The following is a 17,885-nucleotide window of genomic DNA, read 5'->3' as shown; positions in this document are numbered from 1 at the left end:
GAGAGCTGGCATGGACACGATGGCTGAATGGCCTCCTTCTGTACTGTAACCATTCTATGATTCTATCTGAACTAAGACGACTAGCAAAAATTAATATAGCCTCGTGAAAACTGACATCTGAACAACAAATCTGATATAAATCTATAATTTCAGGCCATGAGCTTGGTATAGCTAACACTGTAGACTAGCACTCAAAATTCCATCACTGCTTTTGGTTACATAGCAGCACGTTCACTTCTGAGTCAGAAGGTTGTGTGTTCAAGTGCAAGTCCAGAGACTTGAGCACAAAATCCCGGTTGACACTCCAATGCAGTACCGAGAGAGGGCTGCACTACCAGAGGTGGAGTCTTCTGGATGAGATGTTAAACCAAGGCCGCAATTAGCCAAATGGCGGGCAGCCCTGTCACCACACAGGAAGCACGGCAGGAAAAAACACGCGGGATGCTTTCCGGCTCCAGGTGGAGGGGGGGGGTCCCCCATTAAAAGGCACAGTGCCTGAGCAAGGGACCCGAGATCAAGAAGGGGGGGGCCCACTGAGAACCACCCCCTGCCCTTGCTGCCAACCCCATTACACCCCCCCTCCCCAGTGAGCCCCACCCTGTGAGACCCCTCGCGCCCTGACCTACGTGTGACCTGGGTCCAGTGCCTTTCCTAGCCCTCAGGTGGGTGCTCCACCGTAAGCAGCCATCCGCAATGGCACTGCTCAGTGAAAGAGTTACCAGCCTCTAATTGGATGACAGCTCTCAGAGGACAGGACGTCTGTCACCGGGGTCCTTGATCATGTGGAAGGCCTGCCGCAGTCTAGTGAAGTCCTAATTAGCACTTGATTCAGCGGGCCTCCAACAGAAGAGGTGATGCTGGGCTCTTGGCATCGCTTTTGCCAGATGTCAAGACCCCTGTCACCTGAATTAAATCCTGGTCCTTGTGTTTGTCTTGAAACGAGGCACTTACATACAAATAAAGCATCAGTGAAGAAATGCGGAAGGCTGATTTCAATTTTCAGTTGCAGCAATGTTATTCTTCTGATGCACTGCATAGAATTGCATAGAATATACAGCACAGGAACAGGCCATTTGGCCCAAATGGTCTATACTGGTGTTTATCCTCCATACAAAACTCCTCCCACTCTGTTTACACCATTTAGGCCTACACTCCACTGCAGTACTGAGGGAGTGTTACACTGTCGGAGAGGCCATTTTTCAGATGAAACATTAATTCCAGACACCATCAGCCCTCTCAGGTGGATATAAAAGATTCCATGTTTTGAAGAGGAGCAGGGGAGCTCTTTCCAGTGTCATGGTCAATATTTATCCCTCAACCAACATCACTAAAAAAACAGGTTATCTGGTCATTATCAGATTGCTGTTTGTGGGAGCTTGCTGTGCGCAAAATTGGCTGCCATGTTTCCTACATTATAACATTGACTGCAGTCCGAAATGTACTTCATTAGCTTTGGGACATCCTGCAGTTGTAAAAGATTCTATAGAAATGCAAGTCTTATTTTCTTTTATCTCACGCTATCAGCATAACCTTTTATTCTTGTATCCCTAGTTTCCCCCTAAATGCATCTTGGCTGGGTTAATGAGTTCCATATGAAAGTTTAGAGTACATTTTATTACCTGTACCAAAGCTCTCCTCCCCACATAGAGAACATTTTCCAGCATCCATCAAATTCCCAAAGAATTTCCAGCCTGTTGGCGTTTCATATACTGGGATCTTCATGACTTTTCCTACCCTGCAAAAGCAAAACATGGGCATTTTTAAGTGAATACATTGGCAAAATCTAGTGAACAACATGACTTAGAAGGTCGTGGGTTCAAGTGACACTCCAGAAAGTCTAGGCAGACACTTCAAGTGCAATACTGAGAGAGAGCTGCACTGTCAAAGGTGTCGTCTTTTGGATGAGATGCTAAACTGAGGCCCTGCCTGCCCTCTCAGGAGGTCGTAAAGGTTCCCATGACACTGTTTCGAAGAAGAGCAGGGGAATTTTCCCCAGGGTCTTCAGGCAATATTTATCCCTCAACCATCAGATTATTTGTCCATTATCATATTGTGGGATCTTGCTGTGCAGCACCTACATTACAACAGTAACTACATTTCAAAAAGTACTTCATTGACTGTAAAGCATTTTGGGATGTCCTAACATTGGGAAAGACACTGTATAAATGCAAGTTCTATGGCCATAATGGTTTCTTAAGAGACAATAAATGTGCTAGAAGGATTTTGTACCAGACTTGAATGCTCTGGAAGATCTGTGCCAGACTTTGCAGTTCTCAGTTTTTTACAGCTTGATTGTTTGTTTGTATTGGCAGTCACAATGGCAATAGCAGCTTAATCTTTCCATAGCTGGAGCATGTGATTATGCATCATACTATCAAACAAGATATTACAGGGTAGGTTGGTAGGTTCACCCAGTCTGTACTCCCACTGTGCAACGGCTACAATGTTGTAGATGTACGATTAACTCACGCTCTCCTCATTGTGAGGGGAGCACTGTGTTCAGTTCTGGGCACTACACCACAGGAAGAATATATTGGCTGTGGAGGGGATGCAGCGCAGAGTCACCAGAATGATACTGGAGCTAAAAGGGTTAAATTATGAGAGCAGGTTGCACAGACTAGACTTGAATTATCTTGAGTATTGATGATTATGGAGTGATCTACTTGAGATGGTTAAGATGATTAAAGTTGATAGGGCAGACAGAGAAAAACTATTTTCTCTGATTTGGGGGGGGGGGGGGTGGAATCCAGAACAGGGGGGAAAAAAACTTAAAATTAGAGCTAGGCCCTTCAGGGGTCTTGTCAGGAAGCACTTCTTCACACAATAGGTAATGGAAATCTAGAACTCTCTCCCCCCAGAAAGATGTTGAGGTTGGGGGGTCAATTGAAAATTTCAAAACTGAGATTGATAGATTTTTGTTGGGTAAGGGTATTAAGGGTTACGGAACCAAGGTGGGTAGATGGAGTTCAGATACAGATCAGCCAGGATCTAACTGAATGGTGGAACAGGCTCTAGGGGCTGAATAGCCTCCTCCTGTTCCTATGTATGTACCCCCTCTAGGAGCATGGAATTGGTGTCTCTTCCCTTACCCTATCACAAGAGATATGATCCCAGTATGCCTCCACGTGATCTGCTCCAAATGTAAATGAGATGTGAAGTTGGTGTGATTAGGTATGTGCAACAAAAGAAATTTTCCACTACCACACTGTAAAATTTCCAGCATACCCAGTCAGGATGCTTATTCAAAATGCTAATCATTATTTCCATGTTCCATTTGCTCTCAGCACTGTCATAGGAAGCCTGCGTATGAAAGCTTGTTGACGAATACAAATAAGAGTGTCGCAAGAGGAGCCCAAATTCTAACACCCCTCTCAGGAACATCTGATTAAAAAAGGTCAAAGATTTAACATTACTCTGTTGACTGAACAATCAAACACCCCTTGGTATAACATGCACTGTACATAATCTCGCACTGCTTCCTGTACACTGTCTGCCTCTTACAGCTGAAGACAATTCCAGGGAACACAATTGCAGCTTCCCTCACATTCTGAAATCAATTTATTATCTAAGGGTCATAAATATAAGATAGTCACTAATAAATCCAATAAGGAATTAAGGAGAAACTTCTTTACCCAGACGGTGGTGAGAATTTGGAACTCGCTACCACAGGGAGTGGTTGAGGTGAACGACATGGATGCCTTTAATGGAAAGCTGGATAAACACATGAGGGAGAATAGAAGGACATGTTGATAGGGTGAGATGAAGGCAGGTTGGAGGAAACATAAGCACTGGTACCAATCTGTTGGGTCGAACGATCTGTTTCTGTGCAGTAAATTCTATGTAATTCTATCTAAGACTAGTTTCAAAAGCACGTGATATGTCATGGAAGTGTCATGGAAGTGTTTTTTCTTCTCTGTTTAAAAACTAGAGGGGTGGGGGTGGGTGGGGCCTGAGTGCCTCTAAGACTGAAAGAAGTTTTTTTATTCTCTGGGAACAGAGTGTGCACACTGCAAGCCTGTTCCTAAGCAACAGCAAGAGAGATGTGGTCACATGCATTGTTATCAGTTTGACTATGTGTAAAGACTGGCTAGAACCGGTTTGACCTGGCAGAGCAGCAAAGCATGCTCTCGTTGAAGGAAGGATTTGTCTCTCTCAGCAGAAATCTACATTGGCCTACAGGTTGTGTTTTGCCTAAAGAGGAAAAACCCCTGGAAAGGAATCTTTGCATTATTGAAGGTAGCAAATTCCTTTTTACTCTCATCTCTAAGAAGTCTCTGCCTCAGGAGTGACTTTCTGTTTGAAGTTCTGGAAACTCAGTAAAGTTTCTACTGAGAGACTGCTAATTCAAAAGCTAAACAGACCTGTTATTATACTCCTTGTTGAAAGATCTGTGTGACACCTACTGCAGCCGAAGTGCCTTGAACACCTATCCATTACAGACTGTACATCAACTCGCCTGGAGACTTTGAGTGGTATCTGACTATTTGACTCTGGGACACCTCACTGATCCAGAAAAGTAACCAACCAGGACTTACAACCCAGTTGTTTTATTATTCCTGAGAAACAGCTCTAATTTAAAACATCATTTTAGAACCGGTTAACCGTTGGTTTTTGAATGTATGTGTCTGTGCATGAGGGTTAGGAGGAATAAGAAGTTATAAAGTCTTTTCAGACATAGATTTATCTCAGTATTGTTTAAGATTTAGTTTATTAATAAATAGTTAATTTGTTGTTGTTTAAAGATACCTGGTTTGGTACATTTTATTCTAGGGGTTAATAGTGTTCCGATAGGTGGGAAACTTTAATAATATGCTGTGACCTGTGGAGTAGTGGGACTGAATTGACAGTGCATTACTCCCGCCTCAGTCATAAAAACAGGCTAACCTTCCAAAAGCATTCTCTGGATTTCTCTGTTGCAGAATGAGAGAGAGACATGCAGACAGAAAGAGCAAGAGATAGAGCAGGAGTGAGCAGTACTACTCCTCGGTAACACTGAGAGTTGAGAGTCTGAGGGACATCAGGTTGTTCTGATGGAGCTTAGAGATCTGTTGGACAACTGATAAAATTTGTTGGAACAAGACGCAATCCATCCACTTATGGTACATGCCTCTCCATTGCCACTGTGGTGTCTGTCCAGTCTTGGAGGAGATACTGTTTCTTTCAGCTAACCTCACATCACAAACTCCATACCCTCAACGCCAACCCCATTCCCCACCTCAGCCACTATCTCAGGCTGAAGAAGCCTGTTTTCAACCTCACCGTCCTCAAGCTGAGTTTCTAACTCCATATCTTGTCCATCTTACCTCCGCAGCTGTAACATTGCCCACCATTCTGCTTACCTCAGTTCATTCCCCGCTGAACCCTTCATCCATGCCTCTGTCATCTCCGGACACCATGCTTCCAATGTTGTCCTTGCCAGCCTGCCACCCCTTAACTCATCCAAAACCCTGCTGACTACATCCTATGTCACTCCAAGTCCCGCTTGACCATTAGCCATGTTCTCCGACACCACAAATGTAAAATTCTCATCCTTCTGTTTAAACCCTTGCATGGCCTCCTCCTTCCCTATCAGGTAACTGAATGGATAGCTAGCTGGCATCAAGACAGAAAGTAGAAAGTAGGGGTGAAAAGTTGCTATTCAGAGTGGCAGCAGGTGGGAAGTGGTGTTCCACAAGTATCAGTACTGTTCATAATTTACATTAACAATTTAGACCTTGGAATCAAATCAACAATTCCTAAGTTTATGGATGACACCAAATTGGGGGGTTGGGGGGGGCGGGGGGGAGGATAGTAAATACTGAGAAGGACTGCAACGAATTACAAAAATAATTTAATAAAATGCAGAATGTGCAAATAATTGGTAAATTAATTTCAATACAGATCAGAGTGAGGTATGACATTTTGGTGAGAAAAATAAGGTCACATATTATTCAGAAAATATGAACCTAAATGGTGTTGAGGAGCAAAGGGATCTGGAAGTTCAAAAATACAGATCACTAAAGGTAGCGAAACAGATTAATAAGACCATAAAAAAGCAAACCCAACACTAGGTTTTAGTTCTGGAGGGATTGAACTGAAAAGTAGAGAAATTATGCTAAGTTTGTATCAAACCTTTGTTAGACCATATCTGGAATACTATGAAAAGTTCTGGTCTCCATATTATAAAAAGGATATAGAGGCACTCGAGAGGGTAGAAAAAAATGAATTACGAGGATGATACTAGAATTGCGAAGTTATACCAATCAGCAAAGGATGAACAGTCTGGGCTTCATTTCTCTTGAAAAGAGAGGGCTAAGGGGTGACCAAATAGAAGTCTTTCGAAGTATGAAAGGTTTTGATAGAGTAGACAAAGTGAGTGTGTTTACACTTGTAATGAAGAACAAAAATAGAGGTCATCAATATAAGATATCAAATAGGAAGTCAGACAAAATGTCTTCATCCAGAGAGTGGTGAGAACATCGACAAGCTAGTGGAATGGGCGGACAGGTGACACATGAAATTCAATTTGGAGAAATGTGAAGTGATTCATTTTGGTGGGAAGAACATGGAGAGACAATATAAAATAAAAGGCACAATTCTAAACGGGATGCAGGAGTAGAGGGACCTAGGTCTATATGTGCATAAGTCATTGAAGGTGGCAGGACAGGTTGAGAGAGTGATTAATAAAAGCATACAGTATTAATTATTAATAGGGGCATAGTGTACAAGAGTAAGGAGGTTAGGTTGAACTTGTATAAGACACTAGTTCGGCCTCAGCGGGAGTATCGCCTACAGTTCTGGGTGCTACACTTTGGGAAGGATGTGAAGGCATCGGAGAGAATGCAGAAAAGATTCACGAGAATGGTACCAGGGATGAGGAACTTCAATTATGAAGAAAGATTGGAGAAGTTAGGACTGTTTTCCTTTGAGAGGTGACTTGATAGAGGTATTCAAAATCATGAAGGGTCTGGACAGAGTAGACAGGGAGAAACTCTTCCCACTCGTGAGAGGATCGCGAATGAGAGGGCACAGATTCAAGTAATTGGTTAAAGAAGCAAAAGTGACACAAGGAAAAACTTTTTCACGCAGCGAGTTGTTAAGATCTGGAATGCACTGCCTGAGAATGTGGTGGAGGCAGGTTCAATTGAAGCATTCAAAAGGGAATTAGACTGTTATATGAACAGGAAAAATGTGCAGGGTTATGTGGAGAAGATGGGGGAGTGGCACTAAGTGAATTGCTCATTCAAAGAGCTGGTGCAGACGCGATGGGCTGAATGGCTTACTTCTCCACTGTAACAATTCTGTGATTCTGTAATATATGGAACTCACTATCATAGGAAGTAGTTGAGGTGAATATGATAGATGAATGTAAGGGGAAGCTAGATAAACACATGAGGGAGAAGGGAATAGACGGTTTTGTTGAAAGAGTTTTTTTTATTCATTCATGGGATGTGGGCATTGCGGCTTGGCCAGAATTTATTGCCCATCCCTAATGGCTCTTGAGAAGGTGGTGGGGAGCTGCCTTCTTGAACCGCTGCAGTCCATGTGGGGCAGGTACACCCACAGTGCTGTTAGGAAGGGAGTTCCAGGATTTTGACCCAGCGACAGTGAAGGAACGGCCATATAGTTCCAAGTCAGGATGGTGTGTGACGTGGAGGGGAACTTGCAGGCGGTGGTGTTCCCATGCATTTGCTGTCCTTGTCCTTCTAGTTGGTAGAGATCGCTGGTTTGGAAGGTGCTGTCTAAGGAGCCTTGGTGCGTTGCTGCAGTGCATCTTGTAGATGTTACACACTGCTGCCACTGTGCGTCGGTGGTGGAGGGAATGAATGTTTGAGGATGGGGTGCCAATCAAGTGGGCTGCTTTGTCCTGGATGGTGACGAACTTCTTGAATGCTGTTGGAGCTGCGCCCATCCTAGCAAGTGGAGACTATTCCATCACACTCTTGACTTGTACCTTGTAGATGGTGGACAGGCTTTGAGGAGTCAGGAGGAGATGAGTTACTCGCTGCAGGTTTCCTAACCTCTGATTTGCTCTTGTAGCCATGGTATTTATATAGCTACTCCAGTTCAGTTTCTGGTCAATGTTGATAGGATGCTGATAGTGGGGGATTCAGCGATGGTAATGCCATTGAATGTCAAGGGGAGATGGTTAGATTCTCTCTTGTTGGAGATGGTCATTGCCTGGCACTTGTGTGGCGTGAATGTTACTTGCCACTTATCAGCCCAAGCCTGGATATTGTCCAGGTCTTGCTGCATTTCTACACGGACTGCTTCAGTACCTGAGGGGTCGCGAATGGTGCTGAACATTGTGCAATCATCAGCAAACATCCCCACTTCTGACCTTATGATTGAAGGAAGGTCATTGATGAAGCAGCTGAAGATGGTTGGGCCTAGGACACTACCCTGAGGAACTCCTGCAGTGATGTCCTGGAGCTCAGATGATTGACCTCCAACAACCACAGCCATCTTCCTTTGCGTTAGGTATGACTCCAACCAGCGGAGAGTTTTCCCCCTGATTCACATTGACTCCAGTTTTGCTAGGGCTCCTTGATACCATACTCAGTCAAATGCTGCCTTGACATCAAGGGCAGTCACTCTCACCTCAGAGATGAGGAAGGATGGGAGGAGGCTAAAGTGGAGCATAGGAACTGTCATTGACTAGTTGAGCCAAATGGCCTGTTTTTGTGTTTTATGTTCTGTGTAATATCTCTAAAATCCTGCAGCCCTAGAAACCCTCCCCCAAAACTCACTAAGCCTCTGACCTCCTGTGCATTTCCCCTCTCTTTACTTCAGCTGCTTAGGCCCCATACTCTTGGATTCCATTTCCTCAACCCCTCAGCCTCTCTATTTGCTATCTCATAGAATCATAGAATCTTGTGGTGCAGAAAGAGGTCATTCAGCCCATCACATCTGTGCCAGCTCTTTGACAGAGCTGTCCAATTTATCCCCATACCCCAGTTTTTTCCCCTTAACTCCACAAATTAATCCTCTTCCAGTTATATGTCCAATTGCCTTCTGAAAGTTCCTGTGGAATCTGATTCTACTGTCCTTTCAGGTCGTGTGTCCCAGATCTTAGCAACCGTCTGGGTGAAGACATTTCTCCTCATTTCCCCTCTAGTTCTTTTGTGATATATTTTAAATCTATGAGTTCCAGTTACCGACCCACTTTCCAGAGGAAACAGTTGCTCTATCAAAGCCCCTGATAATTTTGAACACCTCTATTAAATCTCCCCTTAACCTTCTCTGCTCTAAAGGGAACAACCCCAGCTTCTCCAGTGTCTCGACATAACAGAAGTACCCTATCCCTGGTATCAACCTGCAAACTTCCTCTGTATCCTATCTAAGGCCTTGACATCCTTCCTAAAATTTGATGCCCAGAATTATACACAATACTTTAGTATTAACCTTCTCCTTAAAATTCGTTCTTCGACCAAACAACTTCTTCTTCTTTGGCCTCCTTGTCTCGAGAGACAATGGGTAAGCGCCTAGAGGTGGTCAGTGGTTTGTAAAGCAGCACCTGGAGTGGCTATAAAGGCCAATTCTAGAATGATAGACTCTTCCACAGGTGCTGCAGATAAAATTGGTTGTTGGGGCTGTTACACAGTTGGCTCTCCCCTTGCGCTTCTGTCTTTTTTCCTGCCAACTGCTAAGTCTCTTCGACTCGCCTCTCTTTAGCCCCGCCTTTATGGTTGTCCATCAGCTCTGGCGATCACTGGCAACTGACTCCCACGACTTGTGATCAATGTCACAGAACTTCATGTCGCATTTGCAGACGTCTTTAAAGCGGAGACATGGACGGCCGGTGGGTCTGATACCAGTGACGAGCTCGCTGTACAATGTGTCCTTGGGGATCCTGCCATCTTCCATGCAACTCATATGGCCAAGTCATCTCAAGCGCCGCTGGCTCAGTAGGATGTATATGCTGGGGATGTTGGCCGCCTCGAGGACTTCTGTGTTAGAGATACGGTCCTGCCACCTGTTGCCAAGGAATCTCCGGAGGCAGCGAAGATGGAATGAATTAAGACGTAGCTCTTGGCTGACATACATTGTCCAGGCCTCACCAGGCCAAACTATTACTGCTTAGTTAATATCGCTTCTTTTGGCTTAGAACTGAGTTTTCTCCTTTGCACCCCTGCTGTAAGGGAGCTATATAAATGCAACCTGTTGTTGCTGCTACTAAAGTTAATACCACCGCCCTGAAGTTCCTCCACAGCACTTCCTGGGATGGATCTAGAATCAGGAAGAATTTCTGCCTCCCCACCTTCTACCAGGAAAAGCTTCCCTAACCCTGTCCCAGAGAGTCAAAGGCATTTGCAAAGTATCATTGGCCATCCAGATCAAGATGGATGGAATAGGACATCTGCATCAGCAAAGGGATTGGGGGAGAAATGGGGAAGAATCGGGTTGCCAAGCCATCAGCATTGGCCTGGCATCTTCCAGAAATTGAAGATTTAGCTCCTCGACACTGCTGTAAGCAATATCCAGGATAACAAAAAGAAATCATAGGGTCAGTTAAAAAAGGGGATGTTTTCTTTCATTTTCTTTAAACAAACAAAGACTTGCATTTCTATAGCACCTTTCAGGACCTCAAGACCTCCCAAAACATTTTACAGCCAATGAATTTTTTTTTGAAGTGTGAGTCACTATGATTTAGGAAACACAGCATCAATTTGCACACAACAAGATCCCAAAAACAGCAATGTGATAATAACCAGATAATCTATTTTTAGTGATGTTGGTTGAGGGATCAATGTTGGCCAGGATAGCCGGAATAACTCCCTGCCTCTTCATCAAAATAGTGCCAGAGAGTTTTTAATGTTCACCTGAGAGGACAGACAGGACCTCAGTTTAACGTTTCACATGAAAGACAGCACCTCCAACAGTGCAGCACTCTCTCAGTACTGCACTGGGAGCTTCAGCCTAATTTATAGGCTCAAGTCTCTAGAGTGAAACATGAACCCACTACTTTCTGATTAATAGGGAATAGTACTATCCACTGAGCCATAGTACCTTAAACACATCTGTTGATTTGTTATAAAAATATTGCAGGAGACAAAAAGTCTGATTGACAGTCAAAAACCATCCCATCAGGTAACAAAGAGTTTGTTCCCTTTACATAAAAGCAAAATACTGCGGATGCTGGAAATCTGAAATAAAAACAAGAAATGCTGGAACCACTCAGCAGGTCTGGCAGCATCTGTGAAAAGAGAAGCAGAGTTAACGTTTCGGGTCATTAGTCATTAGTATCCAGAAATCTATCGATTTCTGTCTTGAACATGCTCAATGATTGAGTTTCCACAGCCTCTGGGGTAGAGAATTCCAAAGATTCACCACCCTCTGAGTAAAGAAATTCCTCCTCATCTCAGTTTTAAATGGCCTGCCCCTTATTCTGAGATTATGTCCTCTGGTTCTAGACTAGAGGTGTCCAAACGTTTTGCATGGGGGGGGGGGGGGGGGGGGGGGGGGGGGGGGCACATTACAATTTTTGTCCTACATAGGGGGCTGGTGAGAAAATTTCAGAAAGATAAAGGCATTAAAAATTTATCTTACTATCAAAACAACAAATGTTCATTTTTGTGAAGAAACTTTAAATGAGAAAACTAATTTATTGACTTACTTTCTCATCACTATGTTGAATACTGATTTAGTCCCATACCTGGCATTGTTTTTGCTTGCATTAGTAGTCAATCTCTGCCCACATACTTGACGTAGCAATGCAGAGTCTTCCAGATAGATGTCCATCTGTCAGGAATGATCTTATCTCTTTCTCTTCCCTCTCTCTCTCCCTCCCCTCTCAGCATCTCTCTCCTCCTTCCCCGTTCTCTCCCCCGCCTCCCTCTCTCTTTCCACCCCTCCCTCCTTCTCTCTCTCCCCCTCCCTCTTTGTCTCTTTCCCCCCTTTCTTTCAGTCTCTCTCTCCCCTTCCTCTCTCTGTCTCTCTCCCCTCTTCTCTCTCTCCCCATCTCTCTGTGTCTCTCTCTCCCCCCCTCTCTCTCCCCCCCTCTCTCTCCTACCTTCTCTGTCTCTCTCTCCCCCATCTCTCTCTGACTTCCTCTCCCCCATCTCTCTCTCTCCCCCTCTCTCCTTGTTTCTCTCTCCCTCCGTCTCTCTCTACCCTGTCTTTCTCTGTCTGTCTCTCCTCCCCTCGCTGTTGCTCTCCCCCTCACTATCCCCCTTTCTGTCTCTCTCCCCATCTCTCTCTGTCTCTCTCCCCCCCATCTTTCTGTCTCTCTCCTCCCTCCTCTCTCTGTCTCTTACATCCCCCTTCTCTCTGTCTCTCTCTCTCTCCCCCTCTCTGCCCCCCTGACCCCCCCCCCCCCCCCGTTGCTCACCCACCCCTGCCTACTCCTCTTCCCGTACTCCACCTCTCCCTCTGACCATTGTTGGGAGCGGGAAAAGCCGTTTCTGAACTTCGGACAGATTCAGGATTTTCCAATTATTTTTTTTAAATCCCAAATTTTTTCAGAAACCCCTAATCTGTCCAAAGTTCGGAAGCCACTGTTCCCATTCTCAGCACCTGTCAGCTATGAATATGGTAAGGACAGTTAATGAACAATAAAGCTCTGAGCTTGGAAATTCCAATTCAGCTGTGAAACAGGGAGAGTGCGATTTTTATTTGGTTTGAAAGTCGGTCTGGTCAGAAAGAAGAAGCCAATGGGAAATTTCTCAACCCTGATATTACCAGTCACGGACCCCTGGCGAGGATGAAGAACGGCCGGATACAGTTTACATCCACGGGCCAGATAGAAACCTTTGACAGGTCGGATCCTGGTCCATGGACTGTATGTTGGACAACCCTGTTCTAGACTCACCAGCCAGGGGAAACATCCTGTCACACCCTTTACGAATTTTGTAAGTTTCAATGAGATCACCTCTCATTCTTCGAAACTCGAGAGAATACAGGCCCAGTTTCCTCAATCTCTCTTGATAAGACAATCCAGCCATCCCAGGGATTAATCTGGTGAACCTCCATTGCACTCCCTCTATGACATGTATATCCTTCCTTAGAAAAGGAGACCAAAACTGTACACAATACTCCAGGTGCGGTCTCACCAAGGTTCTACACAATTGCAGCAAGACATTTCTACTCCTGTTCTTAAATCCCCTTGTGATGAAGGCCAACATACCAGTTGCCTTCCTAATTGCTTGCTGCACCTGCATGCTAGCTTTTGGTGACTCGTGAACAAGGTCACCCAGGTCCCTTTGGACATCAAAACTTCCCAACCTCTCACCATTTAAGAAATACTCTGTCTTTCTGGTTTTTCTACCAAAGTGGGTAACTTCACATTTTTTCAAATTATATTCCATCTGCCATGTTCTTGCTCACTCACTTAGCCTGTCCAAAGTCCTCTTGATGTTTCCTTGCATCCTCCTCACAATTTACATTCCCTCCTAGTTTTGTGTCATCAGCAAATTTGGAAATATTACATTTGGTCTCCACATCCAAATCATTTATATAGATTGTGGTCCCAGCACTGATCCTTGCAGTACCCCACTAGTGACAGCCTGTCATCCTGAGAATGACCCGTTTATTCCTACTCTCTGCTTTCTGCCTGTTAACCAATTCTCATTTGGGGGTATATTACCCCCAATCCCATGTGCTATAATTTTCTTTACTTATCTCCTGTGTGGGACCTTATCAAAAGCCTTCTGAAAATTCAAATACATCATATCCAGTGGTTCTCCTTTATCGATGCTACAAGTAACATCCTCAAAATACTCCAATAGGTTTGTCAAACATGATTTCCCTTTCACAAATCCATGTTGACTCTGCCCAATTTTCTAAGTGTCTAGTTATCACATCCTTCAGAATAGATTCTAATATTTACCCTATTACTGACGTCAAACTAGCAGGTCGGTAGCACCCCATTTTCTCTCTCCCTCACTTCTTAATAGTGGAGTTACATTTACTACTTTCCAGTCTGCAGGAACATTTCCAGAATCCATAGAATTTTGAAAGATAAACAAAGCATCCACTATCTCTACAGCCACCTCCTTCAACACTCTGGGATGTAGCTCATCTGGTCCAAGGTATTTATCAACCATCAATCCAGTTAATTTTTCGAATACTACCTCTTTAATTATACTAATTTCTTTCAGTTCCTCATTTTCACAAATCACTTGGTTCCCTAGTATTTCGGGGAGATTAAACAAAGTAATTGTTTAGTTTCTCCACCATTTCCCTATTCTCCATTCTATCTCCACTGGGGGATGCTGATATCGAGCAGGCCGTGCAGGCTGTGGGCTGGCCTGCTCACCAGGGTCGCGATCCACTTGTTGACAAAGACAATGCAGATGGAAGCGAACAGGTTCACCGAGAGCCCGATTTACCTGATGAGGTCCTTTCTTAAGTGCATTACTACTAAGCAATTAATGAAGGTACCCCACCAGCATTCAGATCACTAGAGGACAATGGTGGGAGCTGATGAAATGTTTTATTATCTGCACCCCCTCCCCCCCGGTCCCCCCTTCCCAGCTCCCCCCTCGCGCCCCCCTCCCAGCTCACCCCCCTCACACCCCCTTCCCCCCACCCCCTCACACCCCCTTCCCCTGCACCCCCTACCCCACTGCAGCCCCCTTCCCAGCTCCCCCTCGCACCCCCTTCCCTCCACCCCTTCCCACCACACCCCTCCCCCTCGCACCCTCTCCCCCCGCACCCCCTTCTACCCACCTCCTCCCACCGGCATCCACCTATCCCTGAGCAGGGGCCCTAACAACCGCACTGCCTTATGGGCGTCTCGGGAGAGACCAAGGCTAAGGGAGTAAACCCTAACAGAAAATCCGGAGCGGAACCCCGAAGGCGGTCATGTGTCACCATGAATGTTTCCGGCAGTTCCTGCAGCCATACCGGTGCCAAATGTCATACTCTGCACTCCTTTGGACCCCACCAGGAAGGCCGAGAGGGGGGTTTTGACGCTTGGGCAACTCACAACCTCCATACATTCGCCCAGGCATGCGCCATGGAGAGGTCACTCCATAGTCTCCTCACAGCGACCAAAACAACACGGAAGGCAGCAGTTACGGGTTATAAGTCCAGCTCAATTGGCGTAGAGATTGGACGCCATGGGTTGCCTTTGTTGGTGGGAGAGGTCATCGCATCTCACTGGACAGCTACCGCCCGCCTCAAACCGGGCAGCCCCCGGTCAATAAGGTTCTGTCCTGCCACAGTCCACCTGCTTCAATGGGTGCTTGGAGCTCAGGGTCATTGTCCGAAAAGTGGACTGTAACACCGCACCAAACAGCATGACAAAAAAAGGAAAGAAGGTACCAGCCCTTCATTTTGCAAGCTGGAACGTCAGAACTATGTGTCCTGGCCTGTCGGAAGACCTTACACAAATCAAGGATTCTCGGAAGACCGCCATCATTAACAACGAGCTCAGTAGACTCAATGTGGACATTGCAGCACTTCAGGAGACACGCCTCCCTGCGTGCGGATCTCTAAGAGAGCAAGACTACACCTTTTTCTGGCAGGGTAGGGATCCTGAAGAACCAAGACAGCATGGAGTGGGCTTCGCCATCAGAAACTCTTTGCTCAGCATGATAGAGCCACCTTCAAATGGCTCAGAACGCAGAGTGTCCATTGGACTGCTCACCGCCTCTGGTCCTGTACACCTACTCAGCATCTATGCTCCAACACTCTGCTCCCCACCTGAAGCTAAAGACCAGTTCTACGAGGAACTCCATAATATTATTAGTAGCGTCCCCAATACTGAACATCTGTTCCTGCTGGCGGACTTTAATGCCAGGGTTGGGGCGACCATGACTCATGGCCCACCTGCCTTGGGAGCTATGGCATTGGAAGGATGAATGAGAATGGACAGAGACTGCTTGAGTTGTGAACCAATCATAACCTCTGCATCACCAACTCGTTCTTTTACACGAAACCCTGTCACCAGGTTTCTTGGAGGCACCCAAGATCACGTCGTTGGCACCAGCTGGACCTCATCATCACAAGGCGAGCCTCTTTAAACTGTGTTCAAATCACACGCAGCTTCCACAGTGCGGACTGCGACACTGACCACTCCCTGGTGTGCAGCAAGGTTAGACTCAAACCAAAGAAGCTGCATCACTCCAAGCAGAAGGGCCGCCCACGCATTAACACAAGCAGAATTTCTTATCCACAGCTGTTACATAAGTTTCTAAATTCACTTGAAAAAGCCCTTCAAAACACTCCTACAGGGGATGCAGAGCCCAAGTGGGCCCACATCAGAGACGCCATCTATGACTCAGCAATGACCACCTATGGCAAACGTGTGAAGCAGAATGCTGACTGGTTTCAATCTCACTTTGAAGAGCTGGAACCTGTCATAGCCGCTAAGCACATTGCACTGCTGAACTACAAGAAAGCCACCAGCGAGTTAACATCTGTAGCACTTAAAGCAGCCAGAAGCACTGCACATGAACAGCCATGTGCTGCGCAAATGACTACTGACAACACCTATGCAGTCATCTTCAGCTGGCCTCTGACACCGGAAACATCAGAGGAATGTATGATGGCATTAAGAGAGCTTTTGGGCCAACCAGCAAGAAGATCGCCCCCCCTCAAATCGAAATCAGGGGACACAATCACTGACCAATGCAAGCAAATGGACCGCTGGGTGGAGCACCACCTAGAACTGTACTCCAGGGAAAATGTTGTCACTGATACCGCCCTCAATGCAGCCCAGTCTCTGCCAGTCATTGATGAGCTGGACCAACAGCCAACAAAATTGGAACTCAGTGATGCCATTGATTCTCTAGCCAGCGGAAAAACCCCTAGGAAGGACGGCATTACCTCTGAAATAATCAAGAGTGCGAAGCCTGCTATACTCTCAGCACTCCACGAACTGCTTTGCCTGTGCTGGGACGAGGGAGCAGTACCACAGGACATGCGCGATGCCAATATCATCACCCTCTATAAGAACAAGGGTGACTGCGGTGACTGCAACATCTACCTTGGAATCTCCCTGCTCAGCATAGTGGGGAAAGTCTTTGCTCGAGTCGCTCTAAACAGGCTCCAGAAGCTGGCTGAGCGTGTCTACCCTGAGGCACAGTGTGGCGTTCGAGCAGAGAGATCCACCATTAACATGCTGTTCTCCCTTCGTCAGCTACAGGAGAAATGCCACAAACAACAGATGCCCCTCTACGTTGCTTTCATTGATCTCACCAAAGCCTTTGACCTCATCAGCAGACGTGGTCTCTTCAGACGACTAGAAAAGATTGGATGTCCACCAAAGCTACAAAGTATCATCACCTCATTCCATGACAATATGAAAGGCACAATTCAGCATAGCGGTGCCTCATTAGACCCCTTTCCTAACCTGAGTGGCGTGAAACAGGGCTGTGTTCTCGCACCCACACTTTTTGGGATTTTCTTCTCCCTGCTGCTCTCACATGTGTTCAAGTCTTCAGAAGAAGGAATTTTCCTCCACACAAGATCAGGTGGCAGGTTGTTTAACCTTGCCAGTCTAAGAGCGAAGACCAAAGTACGGAAAGTCCTTATCAGGGAATTCCTCTTTGCTGACGATGCTGCTTTAACATCTCACACTGAAGAGTGCCTACAGAATCTCATTGGCAGGTTTGCGGCTGCCTGCAATGAATTTGGCCTAACCATCAGCCTCAAGAAAACGAACATCATGGGACAGGACGTTAGAGATGCTCCATCCATCAATATCGGCGACCACGCTCTGGAAGTGGTTCAAGAGTTCACCTACCTAGGCTCAACTATCACCAGTAACTTGTCTCTCGATGCAGAAATCAACAGGCGCATGGGAAAGGCTTCCACTGCTATGTCCAGACTGGCCAAGAGAGTGTGGGAAAATGGCGCACTGACAAGGAACACAAAAGTCCGAGTGTATCAAGCCTGTGTCCTCAGTACCTTTCTCCACGGCAGCGAGACCTTGACAATGTATGCCAGCCAAGAGCGAC

At 45.9% G+C, this 17,885-nt stretch overlaps 1 protein-coding gene across 1 annotated transcript in view; it reads right to left on the bottom strand.

The window, feature by feature from the left end:
* The window catches only part of pgm5 (phosphoglucomutase 5), a 164,336-nt gene that overhangs the window by 51,845 nt on the left and 94,606 nt on the right, over window positions 1–17,885 (bottom strand). Inside the window, exon 7 of the mRNA XM_068028940.1 lies at window positions 1,620–1,735. Coding sequence (XP_067885041.1) covers window positions 1,620–1,735 — 116 coding nt within the window. The remainder of the gene's footprint in view (window positions 1–1,619; window positions 1,736–17,885) is intronic.

Source organism: Heterodontus francisci, chromosome 4, assembly GCF_036365525.1.
Source record: "Heterodontus francisci isolate sHetFra1 chromosome 4, sHetFra1.hap1, whole genome shotgun sequence".
NCBI lineage: Eukaryota > Metazoa > Chordata > Chondrichthyes > Heterodontiformes > Heterodontidae > Heterodontus > Heterodontus francisci.
Note: the sequence above shows the minus strand (reverse complement) of the source record. Positions and strands in the feature narration are given on the sequence as shown.